Source organism: Leuciscus leuciscus (genome assembly GCF_965113295.1).
Source record: "Leuciscus leuciscus genome assembly, chromosome: 6".
In the NCBI taxonomy this organism is placed as follows: domain Eukaryota; kingdom Metazoa; phylum Chordata; class Actinopteri; order Cypriniformes; family Leuciscidae; genus Leuciscus; species Leuciscus leuciscus.
Window position 1 is genome coordinate 5,293,422 of NC_138730.1, and position 22,709 is coordinate 5,316,130.

Below are 22,709 nucleotides of genomic sequence, written 5' to 3' on the forward strand. Positions count from 1 at the left end.
AGTTATCCCTCTGTTTCTTCCAGTAATTAGGTATTTTAAATGCTTATTTCTATGAGTAATTCTGTAGTTTAATGTATTAATAATGTAATGCAATATGTAGATCGAGAGATTTAGCCTGTTGTATCATATTTGATGTACACATTTTAAGATGGGTTTTCTACAAAAAAAAATATTTTTTATATTTTATCATTCAAAATCTCTTTTTTTCATATAATTTTTTAAAAATATAGTTTTCTAATTAAGTAAAATAATTATACATTTCATTTCAGCAATTGTTATGGATGCCTTTTTTTTTTTTTACTATATTTAAATTAATGATATATCACCCATTGGCCACCCTGCTCTCTAAGATATCGGCATCAGCCATCGGTTGACCTTAATCTTGAAATATTAAAAACAAATGAAATGTCTTAGTTTTAAGTAATCTTAGCTTTACTTAAATCATTAAAGATTTTATGTCAAAAAGACATGTATAGGTGAATGGAGGCATTTTTAGAATTACAGTGAAAGGCCTTTAACTTGCTATAAAAGTGTGAACTGTCTCATATAATGGTGTCGGCGCAGTCAAGTCAATAATATTGTTGAATATTAAGGGTCCCCAACTAAGCAAGACAGAGGCAACAGTGGCAAGAACCTAAACTCCATCAGGTCACATAAATATAGAAAAAATCCTATAGCTATAAAAGCTTTACACAAATATTTTTTCAAACACACTTCATTTTATCTAGGTTATTTGTCACTGAATAAAAAACACTAATGTACTGGAAATAGTAGTTTTTGAAGATGAATGTTAGTTTAACTCAGCCTCTTTGCTGTATATGCTGTTTATGTAATAAATAAATGAAAAATGTGTTTAATATTTGTATATAGAAAATGTATTGTATGTGTTCCATCTAATTCTGTGTTGTGACTTATTGTAGGTTAAATGATTGTAACTTAACAGACAAAAGCTGTTCAGCTCTGGCTGCAGTTCTTGGATCAGATACCAATCTGAAAGAGCTGAACATGAACAATAATAATCTGCAGGATTCAGGAGTAAAGCTGCTCTGCACTGGACTGAAGAATATAAAGTGTAAATTGGAGATACTGAGGTATGTTGAGCCACAGGAGTCACATGACTAGAGTGAGGTGCGATGACTGACAGGACGATGCGAGAGACCTTTTGTGAGAAATTCAAAAATCTTTTATTTATTTGTTACAATGTGGGTATACCATATCAATCCTGTCATTGTGCTATTTTATTGTTGTTGTGTTTTTTCATTAAGTTTTTCATACTTTGATGGACTTGGAAAAATATACAGCCATTCACAGCTATTATAAAGCTTGGAAGAGCCAGTGCATAAAGCATAAAGCACCTTAAGTGTAATTTTCCCTTAAGTTCTCCCTTATGTTTCCCTTAAACCTAAGGGTGTTGCAGAAAAAAAACCTTAAGTGGTACTTAAGGGTTTCTTTAAGTGAAACGTCATAAACACTTAGAATTTCCCTTAAACGCTGTTTTTTCACTTAAGTAATCCCTTAAAAAGCATTACGTGTTGCATTAAACCCCTTAACGGTCATTTCCCTAAGTATAACTTAAGGTTTGGAAATCGTAACCTTAAGAGTAACGCGGACAAAAATAAGACGACATGGCTGAATTTATGGAACCAGCTGCAGATCATTATGTGCCAAGAATAATTTTTAGGGATAGGGAGAACCCTTTGGACCATCTTAGCGATGAAAAATTGTTGCAGGAATACCGATTTGATCGACGTGCAATATTTGACATCGCTAACAAACTAGACGGCGACCTTGCATGTCACACATCACAACCACTCTTTACCTGCGGTGTTACAACTGCTTATAGCATTGCGTTTTTTTGCAACTGGGAGTTTTCAGACGGTAGTGGGAGATGTTTTCCCCGTGCATAAATTGTCTGTCAGCAGAGTGGTTCATCGGGTTGCGGGGGTTCTTTCCCGTCATTTAAACGCAACGGTCAAATTTTTTTTTTCTTTTACCATATTCGTCAAGAAGAAGGCATTTCTCATCCATTCCGATATCCTAGCCTACTTTATTTGATGAAACTGCGAACGTGTTAGTGTTAGTGTTTTGCGTATCTATGGCAACAACAGACTTTTATAACGTGAATCCAGGATCGCTGTCGTGAAACACTTAAATGTTTTCCTTACCTAAGAGAACCGTTTAAAAAAAAAACTGAAAAACTTAAGGTGCTTTATGCAACCGGGCACTGTTTATAGTAATTTATACTTTATACTTTAGTGATGTAATCATTACTTGCTTACCTAGTGTTGAGTCAGAATTCAGATGATTCTGTTAGAGCTGGTAAATCTGCCACAGAATGTAGGGCGAGATCTGGTAGAAATCACTTCTCTTAATATTTTATTTGACAGGATTAATGTATTTTAGTGCTTTTGAGGGAGCTGTGTCTCTTTGATTCTGCTTTCAGCTTTGCAGCTAGTCTCGACTAAACACTTCCTCTAGTTTATAAGTGTTTTACACCACTGTGAAGGTATTTTGGTCCATTTGTCCCACTCCTCCTTACAAAGCTGCTTCAGCTCAGTGACATTTGTAGACTTTCCAGCATGAGCTGTGTTTCACGTACTTCCACAGCATTTCAATGGAGTTGTAGTCTGGACTTTAATTAGGCCATTCCCAAACTTTAATTTTCAAATTTTCCAACCATTTTCAGGTCACTTGTTGTGGATCATTCAGATCACAGACTTTCAGACCTGTACAGTTGTAAGACTGGATAAACTAGAAGAACTGGAAGAGAGGGCAACTCTCTGAGAAAACAAAGGAAATTAACATTTGATCTCTCTTGCTATATTACCATCCCCATTCGAGACACGATCACACTTCAGGTGATCACCTCCCAATTTACACATCATTCCCTCAACTTCTGTCAAGTCAAGTCAAGTCAAGTTTATTTGTATAGCGCTTTTCACAATACAGATTGTATCAAAGCAGCTTCATAGTATTAAATTAAAATAATACAACAAAGTTTGTTTCAAGAGGAATTTATTGATTGATAAAATTAAATTAAATATCCCCAAAATATCCCCAACTGAGCAAGCCAAAGGCAACAGTGGCAAGGAACCGAAAAACTCCATCAAGTGACCTAATGGTGTCCTAAAACTCCATCAGGTGACCTAATGGAGAAAAAAAAAAACCTTGCGAGAACCCAGGCTCAGTCGGGGGCCAGTTCTCCTCTGGCATTTATGAGCTAGAGGCCGGAATGTAGTTTGAACTGTAGGATTATATGAATGCCTGGCTGAAGAGATGCGACTTTAATCTAGTTTTAAACTGGGAGAGCGAGTCTGAGCAACGAACAGTATCAGGAAGACTATTCCAGAGTTTTGGAGCCAAATGTGAAAATGCTCTCCCTCCTTTGGTGGTTCTGGATATCCTAGGTATGACCAAAAGCCTTGAATTTAGTGATCTTAAAGAGCGCGATGGATTATAGGGTGATAGAAGATCCGTTAAATAGACTGGAGCTAAGCCGTTTAGGGCTTTATAAGTCAGTAGCAATACCTTGTAATTAATACGGAACTTAATAGGTAACCAATGCAGTGATGATAAAATCGGTGTTATATGATCATATTTTCTTGATCTCGTAAGAACTCTAGCGGCGGCATTTTGGACTAACTGTAGCTTGTTTATTGAGGATGCAGGACAACCAGCTAATAAAGCATTACAGTAATCCAGTCTCGAGGTCATGAATGCATGAACTAACTTTTCTGCATCAGAAACTGATAGCATATTACGTAGCTTAGCAATGTTTCTAAGGTGGAAAAAGGCTTTTTTTGTAACATATGAAATATGATTTTCAAAAGACAGGTTGCAATCGAGTATAACACCCAGGTCTTTTACTGTAGAGGATAAAGTAACAGGACATCCTATGATGTTAAAGTTGTATTGTGCGAGGTTTTGTGGGCGGTTTTTTGAACCGATAAGTATTACCTCTGTCTTGTCTGGATTTAATAAAAGAAAATTACGCGTCATCCAATCTTTTATATCTTTAACACACTCTGTCAATTTGGAAAATTTAGCGTTTTCATCCGGCCGTGATGAAATATATATTTGAGTGTCATCAGCATAACAATGGAAACTAAATCCATGTTTCCTTATAATATTTCCAAGTGGCATCATATATATTGAAAATAACAGAGGGCCTAATACAGATCCCTGCGGTGTTATGATCGATTTTTCTCCATTTAAATAGACAAAATGGTAGCGGTCAGATAGGTATGATTTGAACCAGCTTAGTGCTTGTCCTTGAACACCAGTATAATTTTGTAGTCAATCTAAGAGTAATGTATGATCTATAGTATCGAACGCAGCACTAAGATCAAGTAAAACTAGTATTGAGATACAGCCTTGGTCAGAAGCTAAAAGTAAATAATTTGTGATTTTAACGAGCGCAGTTTCAGTGCTATGATGCGGTCTGAATCCAGACTGAAACTTTTCATAGATATCATTTTGTTGCAAGAAAGAGCCCAGTTGAGCGGACACCACTTTTTCTAATATTTTAGACATAAATGGAAGATTTGAAATGGGTCTATAATTTGCTAGATTATTATGATCTAATTGTGGTTTCTTAATGAGAGGTTTTATAACTGCCAGTTTAAATGTTCTTGGAACATGACCTAGAGATAAAGACGAGTTAATAATATTGAGGAGAGGCTCTTCCACTACAGGTAACACTTCTTTCAGTAGTTTAGTTGGTATAGGATCTAATAAACATGTTGTTGTTTTAGATGAAGTGATAAGTTTATTTAACTCTTTTTGTTCTATAGTTGTAAAGCACTGTAATTGTTCTTGCAGGGTGATAATTGAAGCTGAATTATAAGGCGCGATTAAAGATTGAACGTTTACAATTGTGGTTCTGATGCTTTCTATTTTCTCAGTGAAGAAGTTCATGAAATCATTACTACTGAACTGTAACGGGATATTTTGTTCGGGTGACGTCTGTTTATTTGTTAGTCTAGCCACGGTGTTAAATAAAAACCTTGGATTGTTTTGGTTGTTTTCTATTAGTTTGCGGAGGTGCTCAGCCCTGGCCGCTTTTAGGGCCTTTTTATAACGTGACATACTGTCTTTCCACGCGATTCTAAAGACCTCTAAATTAGTTTGTTTCCATTTACGCTCTAAAATACGTGTTTCTCTCTTTAAAACATGCGTAGTATTGTTATACCATGGTGCTTTATTTTTCTCTCTGACCTTTTTTAATTGAATAGGTGCAACCACATCCAATGTTCTAGAGAGAATGGTGCTCATAGTGCTAGTTAGTTCTTCTAGTTCATCTGTTTGTTTGGGTTCAGGCGGCAGCTGAGACAGATTAGATAAGCAATTTGAGAAATTATCTATGGTGGATGGGAGGATTGTTCTGCCTGGTTGATAACGCGACGCCGCATGACATATTACAGCAGTACGTAATATGCAAGTTACCATGTAGTGATCAGTGACTTCATCACTTTGTGGAATGATATCTATATCGGTTGGATCGGTTCCATGTGATATAATTAAATCGAGTGTATGATTAAGACGATGTGTTGGTCTGGTGACGTTTTGCTTGACCCCAAATGAATTTAATAAATCTGTAAACGCAGCTCCTAACGCATCATTTGGATTATCTACGTGTATGTTAAAATCTCCAACAATTAATGCTTTATTGACATTGACTAATAGGTCTGAGAGAAAATCTGCAAACTCTTTTAGGAAATCAGTGTAAGGCCCTGGCGGTCTATATACGGTATCCAAGGCTAGAGATAATAGGGATGTTTTTCTAACATCTAAGAACGTAACATTTAGTACAAGTACTTCAAATGAAATAAACTTATAACCCGTTTTCTGAGTAACATTTAGAATATCTCTATAAATGGTTGCAACACCTCCGCCACGACCAATCAGACGGGGCTCATGCTTATAACAGTATCCAGGAGGAGTAGACTCATTAATACCGAAATAATCATTTGGTTTAAGCCAGGTTTCAGTAAGGCAAAGTACATCGAAGCTATTATCTGTGACTATTTCATTTACAATAACTGCCTTAGGTGTGAGTGATCTAATGTTTAGAAGACCTAGCTTTAGAAATAGTTTTTGTTTACTAATAGCAACATTTTCTGTTTTAATAACAATTAGATTTTTCCTAGATCCTGCATTAGATTTATTATTTGATCTCACTAAACGAGGAATAGACACGGTTTCTATGCAATGTTCTACACTAGTATTTATATCAGTTGCATTGGTGCAGCAGAGACTATGATTTGGACTTTTGGTTACTAGTCAAAGGGTATTTAACATTTTGGAGATGTTATCTGACAGAAGATCCGCTCCGAATCTGCTTGGGTGTAAGCCATCAGCACGGAAAAGCCTAGGACGCTCCCAAAACAGATTCCAATTATTTACAAAGAGCAGTTTCTGCTCATTGCACCATGACATTAACCATTCATTTAGCGCAAATAATCTGCTGAATTTTTCATGCCCTAGTCGGTACGTGGGAAGCGGTCCTGACACAATGATCGTTGTTTCAGGCGATGTGCTGCGTACCGTATCGATTAGATTCCTGAAGTCTTTCTTCAGAATCTCCGTCTGGCGCAGCCTGATGTCGTTCACTCCCGCGTGCAGGACCACAGTTCTGACGCGCTCGTCACGGTTCAGGATCTCGGGAACGCGAGCAGCGATTTCAGAAACACGAGCACCAGGAAACCAGTGACTTTGCACCTTACTTTTACCTAACGTAGCGTGTACGTGCCGAACGATGGAATCGCCGATGATCACAGCATCGCGTTCTGTTTCGCGTAGAGGGGAGAAGCGGTTTTGTGTGGATAACTCGAAAACCGGGAGGGTCGGAGAAAGTCTTGGTCTAAACCTGACTCGCGTCTTCCGCTGCAGAACCACCCAGGCTTCGTGGTGGCGTGTTGGAGCCGGAGTGAACGAGACCATGGCTGATCGCGACCGATGCTGAGGAACGCACGGAGTAGACGCGGTCGGAGTCAGCGGGTTAGTAACGTTAAACACTGATTTGTGTGCATCGGCGCGTGATGTTTCAAGAGCCAAACACCGGTCTCTCAGCTCGGCCTGTCTCAATAAAAGGTCGTGGATCTGTTTCTCAACAGCTTCCAGCTCAGACTGCAGTGCGTGCAGCTCAAATGTGTCCTCACCTGCACCAAACGGTAGACTACTTACATCTGATATATTCGCCATTTTAACAGATGGACAGTGAGTTAGCAACGAAGCTACCAGTGATGCTATCAATATTAATACTAATTTATGACTGAAGTCTTGGATATAATCTTGGATATAAAATGTTTGTTTGTAAGTGAGTGTGGAGAAGACGCGTTCAGCCGTGATCCACGGACGTAACCTTTAAGAGTATGCAGCGTTGGATCACTAATAGGCTTGAGACGTGTCTGCTCAACAGTCCGCGTTGTAACTATGAGGTTTTTTAGGTTTTTTTAGTGGTAGGGGTGTAGAGTAGACGCACGATAGGCGGAAAAAAAATGTTTGTTTGTAAGTGAGTGTGGAGAAGACGCGTTCAGTCGTGATCCACGGACGTAATTTTTAAAAGTATGCAGCGTTGGATCACTAATAGGCTTGAGACGCGTCTGCTCAACAGTCCGCATTGTAACTATGAGGTTTGAGCAGTAGTGCTTCTCAGTGAGGAAAAGTAGAAAATGTTCGTTGTAAGCGAGTTTAAAGAGAAAAATCAAGAATTATAAATCAAATCGATAGAGCTCCAAGAACAACAACGCATTCAGACGCAACGCATGATAATAACAGGACAAGACATTACTCACCGTGTTTGTTGAGTGTTTCTTACTCACCTGAGCTTTTATGAACTCAAAGGCGCGAGCGCGCGAGAGAAAATAAATAAATAAAAATAGCTGAGCGCACGGGTGGCGCGTTAACAGGCTAGCGAATTACTAGCGTGTTGTGCTAGTAGTAACGGAAGCTAGCGATGTTGGGTAAGCTGTATTTAGTAGTAGTATAAACAACTAGAAATTGTAGTAAATGACATAAGATAAAGACAATATCTGTGCTCTGATTTCGGCTATACTTGTAAAATTAGTGAAGCAACATAATATCTGTGATTAACTGAATTAAAGCGCTGCTCCTCCGTGCGAGACGCAGAGAGAGAGAGAGAGAGAGAGAGAGAGCGAGCGAGCGAGCGAGGAAAGTTTGTGGGGACAGACTTCTGTCCCCAGTAAGTCTGGGACGGTGATTAATGCAAATTCCCACTGTGAACTCATGTTTACATTTGAAAAGAGGTTTCTGCCTTGGTCTGAGTGTTTAGGGAGATGCTGAAGAAGGCTTGTGGCGATTTGTAACTCAAATTAGCCCGTGATGCAGAGTGTATGCAGGCCGAATGTCAGGTTCGCATCTTCTCTCTTTATTCCAGAGCATTTGATGTTTTGTATTTATTACCTTTGAACTGATTATGTAGTTGGCATGATACATTTACCTCATAATAAATAGTTACATTTGATTTTATTCCGACTGACTCTGAAATTGTTTTCCCAAGTAGGTTAAACTGGTTCATATGTTACAGCAAGTTTTGCGTCAGATTAGTGACGACAGAGACAGTTTATATAAGAGACATGCCACTTCCTCAATCCTCAATACAACTATATAAGGAAAACCCGTAACGGCAAAGATGGTGGTTGTATGCACATGTCCCGCCCCTCCCACTGGAAAGCCAATCATCTGCTTTTAACAGTCAAGCCGGGAAACATTTAAGCCTATCGTCTGGTTCCACTGACGCATGCGCACAGTTGAGGTTTTGCGACAGCGGAGACGATTTGACGACAGCGAGTTGTGGCGTGTGCAAGATCAGATGGAATCCACATGGAAGAGGGTGATAACAACGCGAAGGCACTGGACTATTAAAGTATTTTATATCGACCACAAATATGTTACCTTACATTCTAAGTAAAAGACACAAAATATGTCTTATTTGATCGGTGAGTAATGTAGATGAACTGCTGCGCTTGTGACACTGACAGGGCACATATTTAACTGAAAGAAGTGAACAAGCAGAGAGAGAGAGAAAGCTCCGGTCGCGCGCACGCACTCTCCGGAGCCAGGCGAAAGTACTTCACCGTCTCCAAATTAAGCGCTGTCTTGCTCTCTTCCGCACGCATATTAATCAAAATAAAACGACATGATGGTAAAAGGTCGGAAGACCAAATTTTCATGTGGAGCATTCGGAGATTTTTGTTTCCTGAATTACCGCTGGGTGTGAATTGTGCTAAAATACGTTGCCTTATCTTCTCTGAAATGCGTTCCGCACATTCAGCTGACATAAAATTACTCTCTAAATAAACGAAAAAACCTATCCAGTGATGTAATGTTTTCTGTGTTGACACCAACCTTGTGGGATGTCCATGTCCTAACTGCTGGGATAATCACACAACCGTATGACACGTCCAATTCGCGAACTAATGACTCCTTTGAACCGATTCATGTTAATGAATAGTTAAAACAACTGATCTATACAATACATTATTACTGATAAAGTGCAAACCTGCTTATATTTAAATAATGGAGTACAATATTGACATTGAATATTGCACAACACCGGCATTCTGGATAGAGACGTAAATGAAGTTGGTGTCGTGAACCCTTGCGCATGCGTAGTAAAAGTATAACCTGCGGGGGAAAAGGTGTTTTAAACCTTATTTTGGGGCAAAGTCATCAAACTTTTTCAGCGATTTTTATCATATTTTACTGCTGTTTCGATACATGCAGTTTTTATGTCCCGGTGACCAGTGAAAGTGCAGTTCTGACTCTCTGCCCATTCATTTAGATAGGAGCCTGGTCTTGTTAGTCCGAAATAGCTGCCCGGAGGCGTTGCCAAGATGGCGGCAGAGTGGCACGACTTGCCTAAAAGGACTTTGGTGACAACTAATATGTTGGCGCTAATTCAAGTGTACGTGTTTTGCAAAGACAAGTGAATTTACATTTAGGGCAGCAAAAGTGCTGCTTGACCAACCTAAATCTGGGTGTGTCTTACCTCTGTTTTAATTTAATGTTACTTTAGATAAGTGTACGTGGGAAACCAGACAAGTAAAGTTGGTTGACTTATATCTGTAGTAGTGGCCATACCTCTACTGAAGTAAACGTTACTTTAATTTCAAGTTTATGCAATCACGGGGGCTATACCAAAGTATCTTTGATTGTGTAAGCGTGAATGCGACCGATCTCAGGTATATAGCAGTTACCTCTGTTTAGTGACTGAAGCTGGCGAGATTGTGATCGTGAGACCCACGTTAAACAAGGCGTGATGACCTCTGAGCGACATAGCTTCCTAATATGAACGGGTAAAATATAAGTAAATTAAATAGAACAATCAAATGTATTGCTTAACTATTATATAATTGTATAATTATATTATATAAATGTAATTGACCAATAACCAATTGGCAATCTAACTGAAAATGGAGTCAGATAAAAGCTTAAATGGAATTAAATTACTTTGTCACGCGGAAAGACAGTAACACTCAGAGACCTTCACCCATTCTGGCGGAAACCCCAATTTGGACCGATAAACTGACTTACACAGTTTTAGATAATTGTAATCTCGAAAGTGATGTTGATGTCTAACATATTAAAGATTTCTGTGCCTTTTGTTTGCCTCCATATTCAGTTGTCAGTTTTTGCAACTAACTTTCAATGCATTTGTACAAAGAACAAAATAAAATTCAAGTTTAAGGATTTATATTGTTTGGGGTTTAACTGATTATTCAGCTGAATGCTTTCATTCCTGTTCTAGACTCTCCAACTGCAGTGTGACAGAAGAAGGTTATAAAGCTCTGGCTTCAGCTCTGAGATCAAACCCTTCACACCTGATAGAGCTGGATCTCACAGGAAATGATCCTGGACAATCAGGAGTGAAGAAGCTCAATGATTTACTACAGGATCCAGACTGTCAACTGAAGACACTGAGGTGAGACGGGACCAAATAATTAACTAAATTAGTTATATGGAGGCTAAATATTCATAACTGATATATTATTTTAGCTCTACAATTTGTTGCATCAAAATTATCAAGATCAGATCAGATGCTGCAGGTTCTGTCATGATGATGAAAAACGTCAACACAGTTTAGTTGTCATACGAGCTGAAGGTCAAATCGACATTATGGGTCAGTATATGGGCTGCTATTCTGGAGTTTGTGCACACTTCTCAGCAAAATTCTAGATAACCTTTTAGTGAAATAGTTTTCTGAACACATTAGTTTTCCATCAAGCCCAGATTCACTGCATCTCTCTACAGCAGGTCTATGAGTCTCCAGATGTTCACAAACATTCAGTTTCACAAGCCAGTTTTCTCTGTGCTGGCGTTTCTCACTTCTCCTGCTTAAAAGCCAGAAAGATCTTAATTTCACACTCTGTATTCATACTGAAAACCATGATCTAGTGAGCTTTTGCCCTTCTGCTCTGTGAGACGTTTCTGTTCTTATGAGTTTGCTTTAGGACTGAGTGTTGCTCTAGTTTCTTTTAAATTTATATTTATTTGTGTATTTAAATGTTCAAAGAACAATTTTTTTTTATCGTATCAATTGTTTTTGTAATGCAACAGACATTTAGTTGAGAACTGAATTGACTCTTCTGCAGGTTTTTGAGTCCTGCTGCAGAGGAAGCCTGTCAGTATGTGAATAGAGTTGTGGGTAAAAACCCGTTTCTCCAGAGAGAGCTGAATCTGAGTCGACATGAACTAGGAGACACACGAGTGAATCAGATCGCTGCTCTACTGCAGGATAAACACTGTCGACTCAACACACTGACGTGAGTATTGCTCATTTATTTATAATAGTACTTTACTTTTAGTAGTAATGTTAGCTGATGATAATATTTCCTCACTTGTTTGAGTCAGAGCAGTTTTTTCCTCAGTATCACACAGAGCCACAACAATTTAAAGTAATAAAATTAAGCAGCAAATTAAAAATACACAATTAAAACGTGATTTAAAGCTTTAACTCTTTGGTTAAGACAGACAGTTTGATCATGGGTCAATAATTATTTCAGTTTCTGTAGAGGCAGATAGTTAAATGTTCATAACTGCTTTCAATTCAATGTTTGTATTTCCCGAAATGTAAAATGTCTAATTTTGGTGCAGCATATACTGTAACTTGTAAAAATTGAACAAGTGCATTTTACAAGTCTGTGATCAGTATCTGCCTGTAATAAGATCCACTGAACGCTAGTGATGGGCGCTTTCGAAACACACTTCATGAAGCTACGAAACCTTTATGAATCTTTTGTTTTGAATCAGTGGTTCAGAGTGTGTATCAAACTACCAAAGTCACATGATTTCAGTAAACGAGGCTTAGTTACATCACAACGGTTTCGAAATGTTTGGAAATGTCAATGGTTCACCACTGGGGGGCGATGATCTCTTTGAACCCATGAATCATGCAGATTTACTAAAGGCGGGTGTACACGGTGCGATTTTTGGTGTTTTTACGAGCTCGCAGATTAGGGCTGCACGATTTTGAGAAAAAACCTAATTGCGGTTTTTCTGACAAATATTGCGATTGCGGTGCGATTTTCGATTTTTGCGTTCGATACTTTTAAGTGCATAAAACCTAAAATTATGAATAAAATATGTTGTTACTTTTACGACACAGAGGGTTAAATAAACTACATACATAGTGATTGAGGTAATGAGATTGTTTGATGCTTCGTGATTATTAAATTCCTGAACCTAAATACCAAAGAATAAGAAGACATAATGGAAATTAACTTAACCACTTGGTCATTTGTTTTAAAATTTAACAATCTTAAACACTGAAAAATAGAAAATGAATTCTTATTAGATTTAGATTTACAATTAGAAAAACAAAATAATTCTGTAGTCCACTGCCATTTACTGAACATGAAACTGTTATATTGCACACATTTTAAAATAAATGACAATAACAATAAAAAAAAACACCTTATCCAGCCTTCTGCAAGATAAGAAAGTGCAAAATCAGAAACTGTGTCAGAGTGCTACATTAAAGTTTTTTTACTATAAAACACCAACATATTTACCATTTCTGGCTTGAGACAGGCACGCTCACATGTGACAATGTTGTCACTGGCACTGAAAATATGCTCTAATGGCATAGAATAATGAGACATACTGGGAATTACCTTGACAAATGTTAAATTTACTTTGAGAAAAAGTGAACAATTCTAACCCATTAAACTTAAAAATTGAAAAATAAATAATACAATCTCTTATTAGACTTGGAATTATAAAAAATAAATATAGCAATACTGCAACCCACTGGCATTTAGTAAACATAAAACAGCTGCATTGCACACATTTTGAAGTAAAATAAAAAGCTAGATCAGCTTGCCTTCTGAAAGATAAAGTGCAAAATTGAGAACTGTGTCACAGTGTTACATTTTCAGAGTTCTTTTGCTAAAAACACCAACATGTCTACAATTCTGGCATGAGACATGTGACAATGTTGTCACTGGCACCGAAAAAATGCTCTGATGGCATAGAATAACAAGACATACTGGAAATCCACTTGAAACATTGTAAATTCACTTTAAGAAAAAATGGACAATCACCAAACATAAAACGGTTGTATATTGCACACAATCATTTTAAAGTAAAAAAAAAACAAAAAAAACATCTCATCTTGCCCACTGCAAGACAAAGTGCAAATATGAGAACTCCTGTCAGAGTGCTACATTTTTAGAGGTTTTTTGCTAAAAACACCAACATGTCTACCATTTCAGGCTTGAGACAGGCCCGCTCACATGTGACGATGTTTCCTGAGGCACTGAAAAGACGTTCTGAGGGCGAACTCGTTGCTGGCACACACAAATACTTTCGAGCCAGTCTGCTTAGTATTGGGAAATTCACAGTGTCAATTTTCCACCAAGCCAGGGGGTCACTTTCTCCGGTAATGACTGGAGCCATCAAATAGCTGTTAAGTTCAGCGTCGATGACAGCCTCTACCCGCACAGCAGCAGAGGGTGTCTGTTTGGTAAACAAACTGCCCACTGAGCGCAATCCCTTCTTCTCAGTTGCCCCTGTGTCCCTAACATGAGGCCTTTTCTCCTGTAAAACATAAAACAGCAATAATGCATAAAGGAGATGAATATTCTGCCTGTACCATTATTGGTGAGATCATGTTATATTAACATTATTCCTAAGTATCTGTGACATAAGTGGTGTGATTTTTTTTTTTTTTTTTTTTAATTACATATAGCTCCTTTAATTCTTTACTAAATATTTTGAATTACAATTACATGATAATACTATTACCGTTCGTGCAATCTCCTCCATCTCAACCCTCACTCGGTCTTCAATGCGTGTCACGTTTTCTGGACTGATGTAATCTTTTTTAAATCTTGGGTCCAGAAGAGATGCGACATCCAGCAGCTCTTGTGTCTCTGGGTCATTGTAGTTTTTCTCCAAGTATGCAATGATTTTTGACATAATTGTTTTCGTCAAGTCAGTGTCCTCTTCTTTGGCTGCCAGAGTTGTGTTTTTCAGCAGATACAGGACGGGTTTGAGGTAGGACACGCTTACATACTCTTCACCTGAGAGGATGTCTGTAAACTCTTGGAGAGGTTTAAGGGCACTGTTGATTGATTCAAGGACTTCTATGTCCTGCCACGTGGGTACCAGGTGTCTGGTTTTTCGGTCGTCTGACAGTACCTGTGCTTTACTTTGCTCTAACACACGATCCACCATCCTTTGGCTTGAACCCCATCTTGTTTGACATTCAGTGACGAGTGAGTGTTCTGGAAGTTTCAGTTCTTTCTGGGCATCCATCAGTTTCGACTTCTTCTTCCAGCTGTGTGAAAAATGTCCCACTAGTTCCTTGCAGAGGCCCGTTGCTCGCCTGACCCGTGGTTCGTTTTTCACTGAATTCTCTTAAGAAAAAAACAAGAGAGAGAAAGCAGACCTGTAAGATTGACAGTTTAATCCCATAAATCTACATTATATAAGCAACATTTTATTTTAAGAATTTCTAACAGTAAAACTTAAGTTAATGAGTATCGCACGATATTGTGAGGCGCGCTTAGTCAATGTAATCGTGCAGCCCACACACACAAGAACAAGACTTGTGGGAGAAAAGGAGAGAATCTTACCAATAGCCAGGTGGAGCCTGTGGCCAAAACACTGCAGCCTCATCCACTCGTTGAGTTCAGCCTCTTTGATGACATTTGCTGCGTTGTCAGTAGTGATGCATGTTTGATTCTTTTCGCACAAGCCCCAACTCATCAAGATCTCCTTTATTGCGCTGGCTATATTTTCTCCTGTGTGCTCCTCGGTGAAGTACGTTGTCGTCAAACAACGGCTTTTCAGGTGAAACTCATCGTCAATAAAATGCAATGTAAGGCTTATGTATGGCTCAGTGGTCCTGCTTGACCATAAATCAGACGTTGTTGCAAAATATCCAATGCTTCGGAGTTCTGCCTCCAACTTCCCCCTACATTCTGCATACATTTGTGGGACCGCCACTTGACTGAAGTAGGTTCTGGATGGAACCACATATCGTCTGTCTAGTGTATGAACGAGATTTTGAAAGCCTTCCCCTGAGACTGTATTCAGGGGAATCATTTCTTTTGCGATATAACGTGTTATAGCCGTCGTGATTTCAATGTGCCTTCTTGAGGACTTTTCATATGGCGTAACAGAAGCGAATGCAGTTTTAATGCTTGGTTGCTTACTTTTTCCATGGCTAGTCGTGGCTTCGTCTTCATCCACACTTTTTGTGCATGCATCATATTGCTGTCGGTGGTGATTTTTAAGATGCTGGTATAGATTGGTAGTGTTTCCTCTGGATCTGGCCACGGCACGTCGACATATTTTACATTTAGCACTCTTTTGCTCCACGTCGTTCTTCGCGAATCCAAAATAAGTCCAAACAGCTGAAGTACCACCCTTCTTGTTAACCAAGTGCTCCCGCGCTTCCTCTCCCGTCACCGAAGAAGTGCCTGCGGCCATTTCTGCGCAGTTACAAGCTTTTTCTATTGGCACAATTCGAGGTACACGTTGTGTGTTAGCTGCTTTGCTGCTGACAGAAAGCCGGTGCACTGCATACAACCTTGTTTCCATTGCCATTTCTAATTGGCCAGCAAGCCAGGAACGCGAGATTCGACCATTTTGATTGGCTAATAGGTTTGTCACTCAAATGTCAGAGGCGGGGGAAAAAAACTCAGACTCCTGAGGTTAGGTTATTGCGGGAGTTAAAACCTCAATATCGATGCGATAAAGGTTAATCGTGCAGCCCTATCGCAGATGATTATTTTCACTCGGGAGAAATCGAGTGGAATCGGTGATGCTCGCATGGTCGCGGCCTGCAGCGTGTGAGAGGAATTACGAGCCGAGCCGAGCATGTTATGAGCACCTCTCCGACCTCCCGATAATTTTTAAACATGTTTAAAAAATTCGGGGAGTCGGCCCGATTTTCACCAGCTGTCCCCCTATTGCCAAATCATACACAACCACGTCGATGGGGCTATACCAGCAACCATCAGGGCTGCCAACTCTCACGCATTGAGCGTGAGACTCACGCAATTGACACTTTTCACACACTCTCACGCCACACATCCATTTTCTCACGCACAGAAAAATTGCGGAGCAAAGAGGTACTTTAATATTAAACTAATTCTCAGCTCTTAGATTCCGTAAATTTTATTACGAAATTCAGACAAAAATACGTTTGGCGCTTGTAAATGTGACGTGACAGATCGCTGAGCGCCTCAGTTCAAGTGCACGTGAACAGATCATCTGTTACTTTTTTATTTAAAGATACAGTACAGTAAAATTAATCGGTTCAAATGAGTCATTAGTTCGCGAATTGGACGTGTCATGCGCGTTGTGTGATTATCCCAGCAGTTAGGACATGGACATCCAAGATTTGTGTCAACACAGAAAACATTTCATCACTGGATAGTTACTTTTTTTTCGTTTAATTAAAGTGTTGTTTTATGTCAGCTGAATGTCCGGAACGCTTTTCAGAGAAGATAAGGAAGCTTATTTAGCACAATTCACACCCAGCAGTAATTCAGAAAAAAAAAAAAATCTCCGAATGCTCCACATGAAACTTTGGTCTTCCGACCTTTTACCACCGTGTCGATTTATTTTGATGAATATGTGCGAGGGAGAGAGAGCAACACAGCGCTTAGTTTGGAGACGGTGAAGTCGTTTACACAGAGAGTGCGCGCGCGCGACCGGCTCTCTCTCTCTCTCTCTCTCTCTCTCTGCTCGTTCTTTTAGTTAAAACATGCGCCCTGTCATAAACGCAGCCGTTCATCTACATTACTCACCGATCAAATAAGACTTTGGCGGGACAAAAATTCACTTTGGCGGGCGCTAAAACAAGTTCAATGCAGGAAAATTCATGCGTGAGTTTCCATTAGACTCGCACGGTAGCCAGGCGTCTCATCCAATGGCGACTGGCGAGCTCAGTTGACACTGTGTGCTTCAAGATTCGGACAAAAATTAACTTTGGCGGGCGCTAAAACAAGTTAAATGCGGCTCATCCCTCATCCAATGGCGAGCTCAGTTGACGCTGTGTGCTTCAAGATTCTGACGCAAGTGCTAAGATTCCGATTGGCCAAGAAAAAAAGTGCTAAGATTCCGATTGGCCCAGAGAAATGTCAATTATAAGAATTATCCAATAATGTTTCGCAATTCTAGCCTGCATGGCAGTTACTGTGAGTAACAAACCCCTGTTTTAGCTGGTCGTTCACATCTCAGAGCTGGAAAAGTCTGAGGAAATGTGTGTGTAAAGCTGTGGAAAAGTGGGAGTGTAGAGGGCGGGAAAAGGGGAGACAACAACCAATAAAACACAGACCTGCAAAAAAAAAAAATGGATCTGAAGGCACCTTGATGCATTTAAAAAATATGACCCTATATAACACACTCACTCGAGGGAGAATTGCAGAAGAATGTTTAAAAGATCTAATAATATTTTTATTACATTTATGAGCACTATAGTCTCTGAGTCTGAACAAACGACACGCGTCAGTTTAGCACATAAATAATAAAGACATAGTTACTTTTTTGTCCATTGTTTTTTAATTGTCGTCAACATCATTGTGTTCTGTGTATCAGAATAATCCATTGTATCATCGCATTCATGATCAGATATACGGCTGTATCAGTGTTTTTATTTGCACATATATTTAATTTGAAGAAGAGCGGTGCTGGTTCATGTTTAGAGCACTAGAGTATTTGAAATATGTCCATAAAAACTTGAAAAGCGCTTGCTTTGGTCCATATATGAACTATATGATCCACCTCACGTTCAGCCAATCACACGCTCTGAAAACACGCTTCCACCTCACATTCAGCCAATCACACGCTCCGAAAACACGCTTCTACCTCACATTCAGCCAATCACACGCTCCGAAAACATGCTTCCACCTCACATTCAGCCAATCACACGCTCCGAAAACACGCTTTCCACCTCACATTCAGCCAATCACACGCTCCGAAAACACGCTTCCACCTCACATTCAGCCAATCACACGCTCCGAAAACACGCTTCCACCTCACATTCAGCCAATCACACGCTCCGAAAGCACTCTTCCACCTCACATTCAGCCAATCACACGCTCCGAAAACACGCTTCCACCTCACATTCGGCCAATCACACGCTCCGAAAGCACGCTTCTACCTCACATTCAGCCAATCACACGCTCCGAAAACACGCTTCCACCTCACATTCAGCCAATCACACGCTCCGAAAACACGCTTCCACCTCACATTCATCCAATCACACGCTCCGAAAGCACTCTTCCACCTCACATTCAGCCAATCACACGCTCCGAAAGCACGCTTCCACCTCACATTCGGCCAATCACACGCTCCGAAAGCACTCTTCCATCTCACATTCAGCCAATCACACGCTCCGAAAGCACGCTTCTACCTCACATTCGGCCAATCACAGGCTCCGAAAGCACGCTTCTACCTCACATTCGGCCAATCAGTGATGTTATTTTCAGTGATGTGCAGCCTGTACATATCTGTTCACATTAGGGGTGTAACGATACATCGATTTGTTTGACTCAGAAAGATGAAATGTGAATGTATCTGGTCTAAAAAAAATAAAATAAAAAAAACGTATTAAACATATTAAACATAAACGTTATTTTTTTAAGCTGCAGTTTGATTGATATTACTTGGAATGCGCAATATTTAAATAAAAAACATGATTTATGAAAATGAACAAGAACGGAGTACTTGCAAATGACGTCTTCTGTTGTAAATGTCCCAATTGGGAGAGGGTGTGCAATTTTCAAAGAGTTTAATTAAAAATTCATGTTATATATTTTGGTTGCATTTGTGAGTTAATAAAAACGTAACTGGTTGTGTGAACATAATATCTAAATATCGATTAATCAATCGATATAGCCCTGAATCGAATCGAATCGTAATCGTATCGCAGAATTTTTGGAGGTATCGATAACGTATCGTATCGTGATGAACTGTCCGATTTACACCCCTAGTTCACATCTCAAAAAATGTGTTTTAGGGGGTTTCATGACCCTTTAAAAATTATGTGAAATGAATGTGTAAACTAACATACATAGATCAAGACAACCTTTGTATTGTTACAATATTGGTAGTATATTTAAATGAACAATGTGTAGTCTTTCTCTGTATTCCCTGAACCTGGATATCCCTGTTTATTTGTCAGCAAAAGTCTGCTGGATGAAGCTAAACACGTTAGTTGATCATCATAAATCTGAGTCATTTTCTCACTGTAAACTGGAGAGATTGAGGTCAGTCACATTCACATACAAGAATCAAAATGCTTAAAATCACTTCAACAGTTTAAACTAAAACACTTTATACTCAATATCTCACAATGAGTCTGAGTTCACATTATATTTCTGCAAACATGTTCATCTTAGTATTTTGTGATCTGGTGAAATAAAGATGAAGATCTCTCTTCCTCTGTTTTATTTGCTGATGAAGATGATGTGACTTTACAGAATAAAGAGTTTTCTTTTCTTCTGTCTTATTTTCTTCTCTCTCTCTGCTAATGTAGTTTAAGAGGCTGTTATATGACAGATGAAGATTGTTCTGATGTGACTTCAGCTCTGAAATCAAACCCGTCACACCTGAGAGAGCTGAACCTGAGCTGGAATAAACTAGGAGACTCTGGAGTGAAAAACCTCAGTGATCTACTGATGAACCCACAATTCAAGCTGGAGAAACTATAGTTAGTATCATTATACTGTACAGCAATTACAGTGTGACTGAAGTTTATTTATTTGAAGACAGCAGGGCTTATGTTTCATTGTTTATAGCAGTGCACTTTCTGGGTTTTCCCTATTGCTCACTTTTTTATGTGCTTTTATCTAGATAGTAATTGTTTAATTTTCAGCATTTGATACAATGTACTGATTGTGTACATGCAGAAATCTGCCTTTTCAACAGAGAATAAAGAAGAGAGACGTCAAATAAATAGTTAAAAATGAAAGAGAAGAAACAGTGTCTTCCAGCACACAGAACTAGTGTGACTGTGTTTCAGAACAGACTATTGGAAACTAAATGCTGCTGTTGCTCTTCAATAAGATGATCATCATAGATGTGAACTATTGTTATTTCTCTGTCTTCAGTCTGAGTGATTGCAGTATTACAGAGAAACAGAGTCTCATCCTGACTTCAGCTCTGAAATCAAACCCATCACACCTGAGAGAGCTGAACCTGAGCTGGAATAAACTAGGAAACACAGGAGTGAAGCACTTATGTGCCGTACTGAAGGATTCACACTGTATTTGTGTAAAATTCTTCACATTCATGATTTGTTTGTAAGATAATCTCTCTTCCTCTGTTTGTGTCTTTCTAGTCTACAGTGCTGTGGCATTACAGATGTTTCTTCTTTAACTCAGTCTTTGACTGACTCAAAAGCACTGCCGTTTTTAAAAGAGCTTGATCTGAGACTCAATAAGATAGGAGACTCAAAGAAGCGGCTCAGAGACGTGATACGAGACTCAAACTGTGTCCTGAGGTGAGGAAACATCACTGAGATATTAAAGAGATCTTCATTTACCTCTGATATGTGAACAAACCTTTCAAACATTCGTGAAAGGAAATTATCATTAAGCTTTATTGCAACAAAGGGTTTGTGTGAGAACAAAATGTGAAGTTATTGAAATGTTTAAAGGGGTGGTTGATTGTGATTTCACTTTTTTCATTTTAAATGGTGTGTAATGTTGCTGTTGATGCATGAACAGCATCTGCAAAGTTGCTGCGCTGAAAGTTCAACGTAAGCAGAGATATCGTCTTTTAAAAATCAGGAAGTTTAATGCCTACAAAAACGACTCGAATGGGACTACAACGAGATACTTCCCGGGTTTTATACGTAACTAACCCATGCAAAAAAAGGGGGCATGGCCATATTTCTGCGGCTTTGTCGAAGAGGAAGAGTTATAGTGGAGAGCTGTAGCCATGCCGTCGAAAGTGTGTTATTTTCACCCAGCTGCCAGGTCTTCTGTGTTCGGGCTTCATACGGACGCTGTAGTTCGTCAACAATGGCTAAAATTTATGTTTGATTATGTTCCTGAAAATTTCAATCGTAATAGCTCATGTGCTGCGCGTTTTACGGAAGACAGCTTCCAGAATCTCCACGAATTCAATGCCGGATTCAACAAGAAACTGTTACTAAAACATGAAGCAGTTCCAACTTTAAACCCAGAGGCAGCAGTTGTTGGGCCACAACCTGTAAGTAAGACTTAATAATGTTCAGTATAGTTCATGTATAATTTCAGACGTAATGTTTTAGTTTTATCAAGGACGTAAACAAATGCCAGCGCTGGCTTTAGTAGCCACTTACACGTACAAACGCGTACAAACATTTTGGACCTGAATTTGTAATTATGTACTAATTTTGTAAATGTATTTTCCATGTATATTTTATGACGTAATTTTTCGATTTGATCAAGAACGTAAACCAATGCCAACGCTGTTTGTTTATAGCCAGTTAGTTCGATGCTATTTTGTGTGTATAAGACAAACGTGTATAAAGTTCAAAAAATGATATGTAATCACAACAGCAAACTTCAGCTGCTGAAGTTAAAACAATAACTTTAAAAAACGGTATTACTCAGTCATTTATTCAGTTATATTAAATGTTTAATCAGGAGAAAACCGTATCTCAAAAGCTAACAAGCAGCAGTAGCATTTTCAAGTAACAGCATATCGAAATTCTTAGATAATAATAGTAGATTAGAATAGAATAGAATAGAATAATAATAATAAAAAAATTAGTACCATTCAGAAACGTTTTGTAAGAGCCGTGTTTGCTGAGGTTGCTTGATTCTCTTCATTGCCGCTTTCTGGGTCTGATTCTGGCTCAAACTGATACGGCAGTATTGACACCATTATTTACATTTGACCGGAGCACATGCAACTTTCGCCCGTAAAGGTAATGGGCGTGAAGTTTCCGGACAACATGCACTACGCAGTTTAGCCAATTACAACACACCGGCCCAACTAACCAATCTGAGCCCATTGCCTGTTTCTGAGGGAGTGGTTTCATAGAATCAGGAAGTCAACCGGTCGTTCAAATGACAGAGGAGAAAGCGGCTTACAATAAAGGTGAAATTTATGAAAAATAAGACAAAAAAAACAAAAAGAAACACGAAGACATGTTATATTGCACCCCATAAACACAATCATGCAAAGAAAAAAAGCAGTAAACCACCCCTTTAACACAAAGGAGGAGAGAGAACAAA

General features: G+C 39.0%; 2 protein-coding genes across 2 annotated transcripts; one reads left to right on the top strand and one right to left on the bottom strand.

Moving 5' to 3' along the window:
- Positions 1 to 203: 203 nt before the first annotated feature.
- On the top strand, positions 204 to 20,987 carry LOC309500519 (ribonuclease inhibitor-like; the record flags this gene model as incomplete). The annotated part of the gene is made up of 6 exons (XM_082172128.1): positions 204 to 1,091; positions 10,772 to 10,945; positions 11,616 to 11,786; positions 20,018 to 20,191; positions 20,592 to 20,754; positions 20,829 to 20,987. The coding sequence occupies exons 1-6, from the start codon at positions 1,006 to 1,008 to the stop codon at positions 20,985 to 20,987; spliced, it is 927 nt and encodes a 308-aa protein (XP_082028254.1). The 5' UTR covers positions 204 to 1,005.
- LOC309501992 (uncharacterized protein) lies at positions 1,647 to 10,338 on the bottom strand. The gene is made up of 2 exons (XM_082174304.1): positions 7,629 to 10,338; positions 1,647 to 7,409 (listed from the first exon to the last, which is right to left on the bottom strand). The coding sequence occupies exon 2, from the start codon at positions 7,201 to 7,203 to the stop codon at positions 6,283 to 6,285; it is 921 nt and encodes a 306-aa protein (XP_082030430.1). The 5' UTR covers positions 7,204 to 7,409; positions 7,629 to 10,338; the 3' UTR covers positions 1,647 to 6,282.
- Positions 20,988 to 22,709: the final 1,722 nt, after the last annotated feature.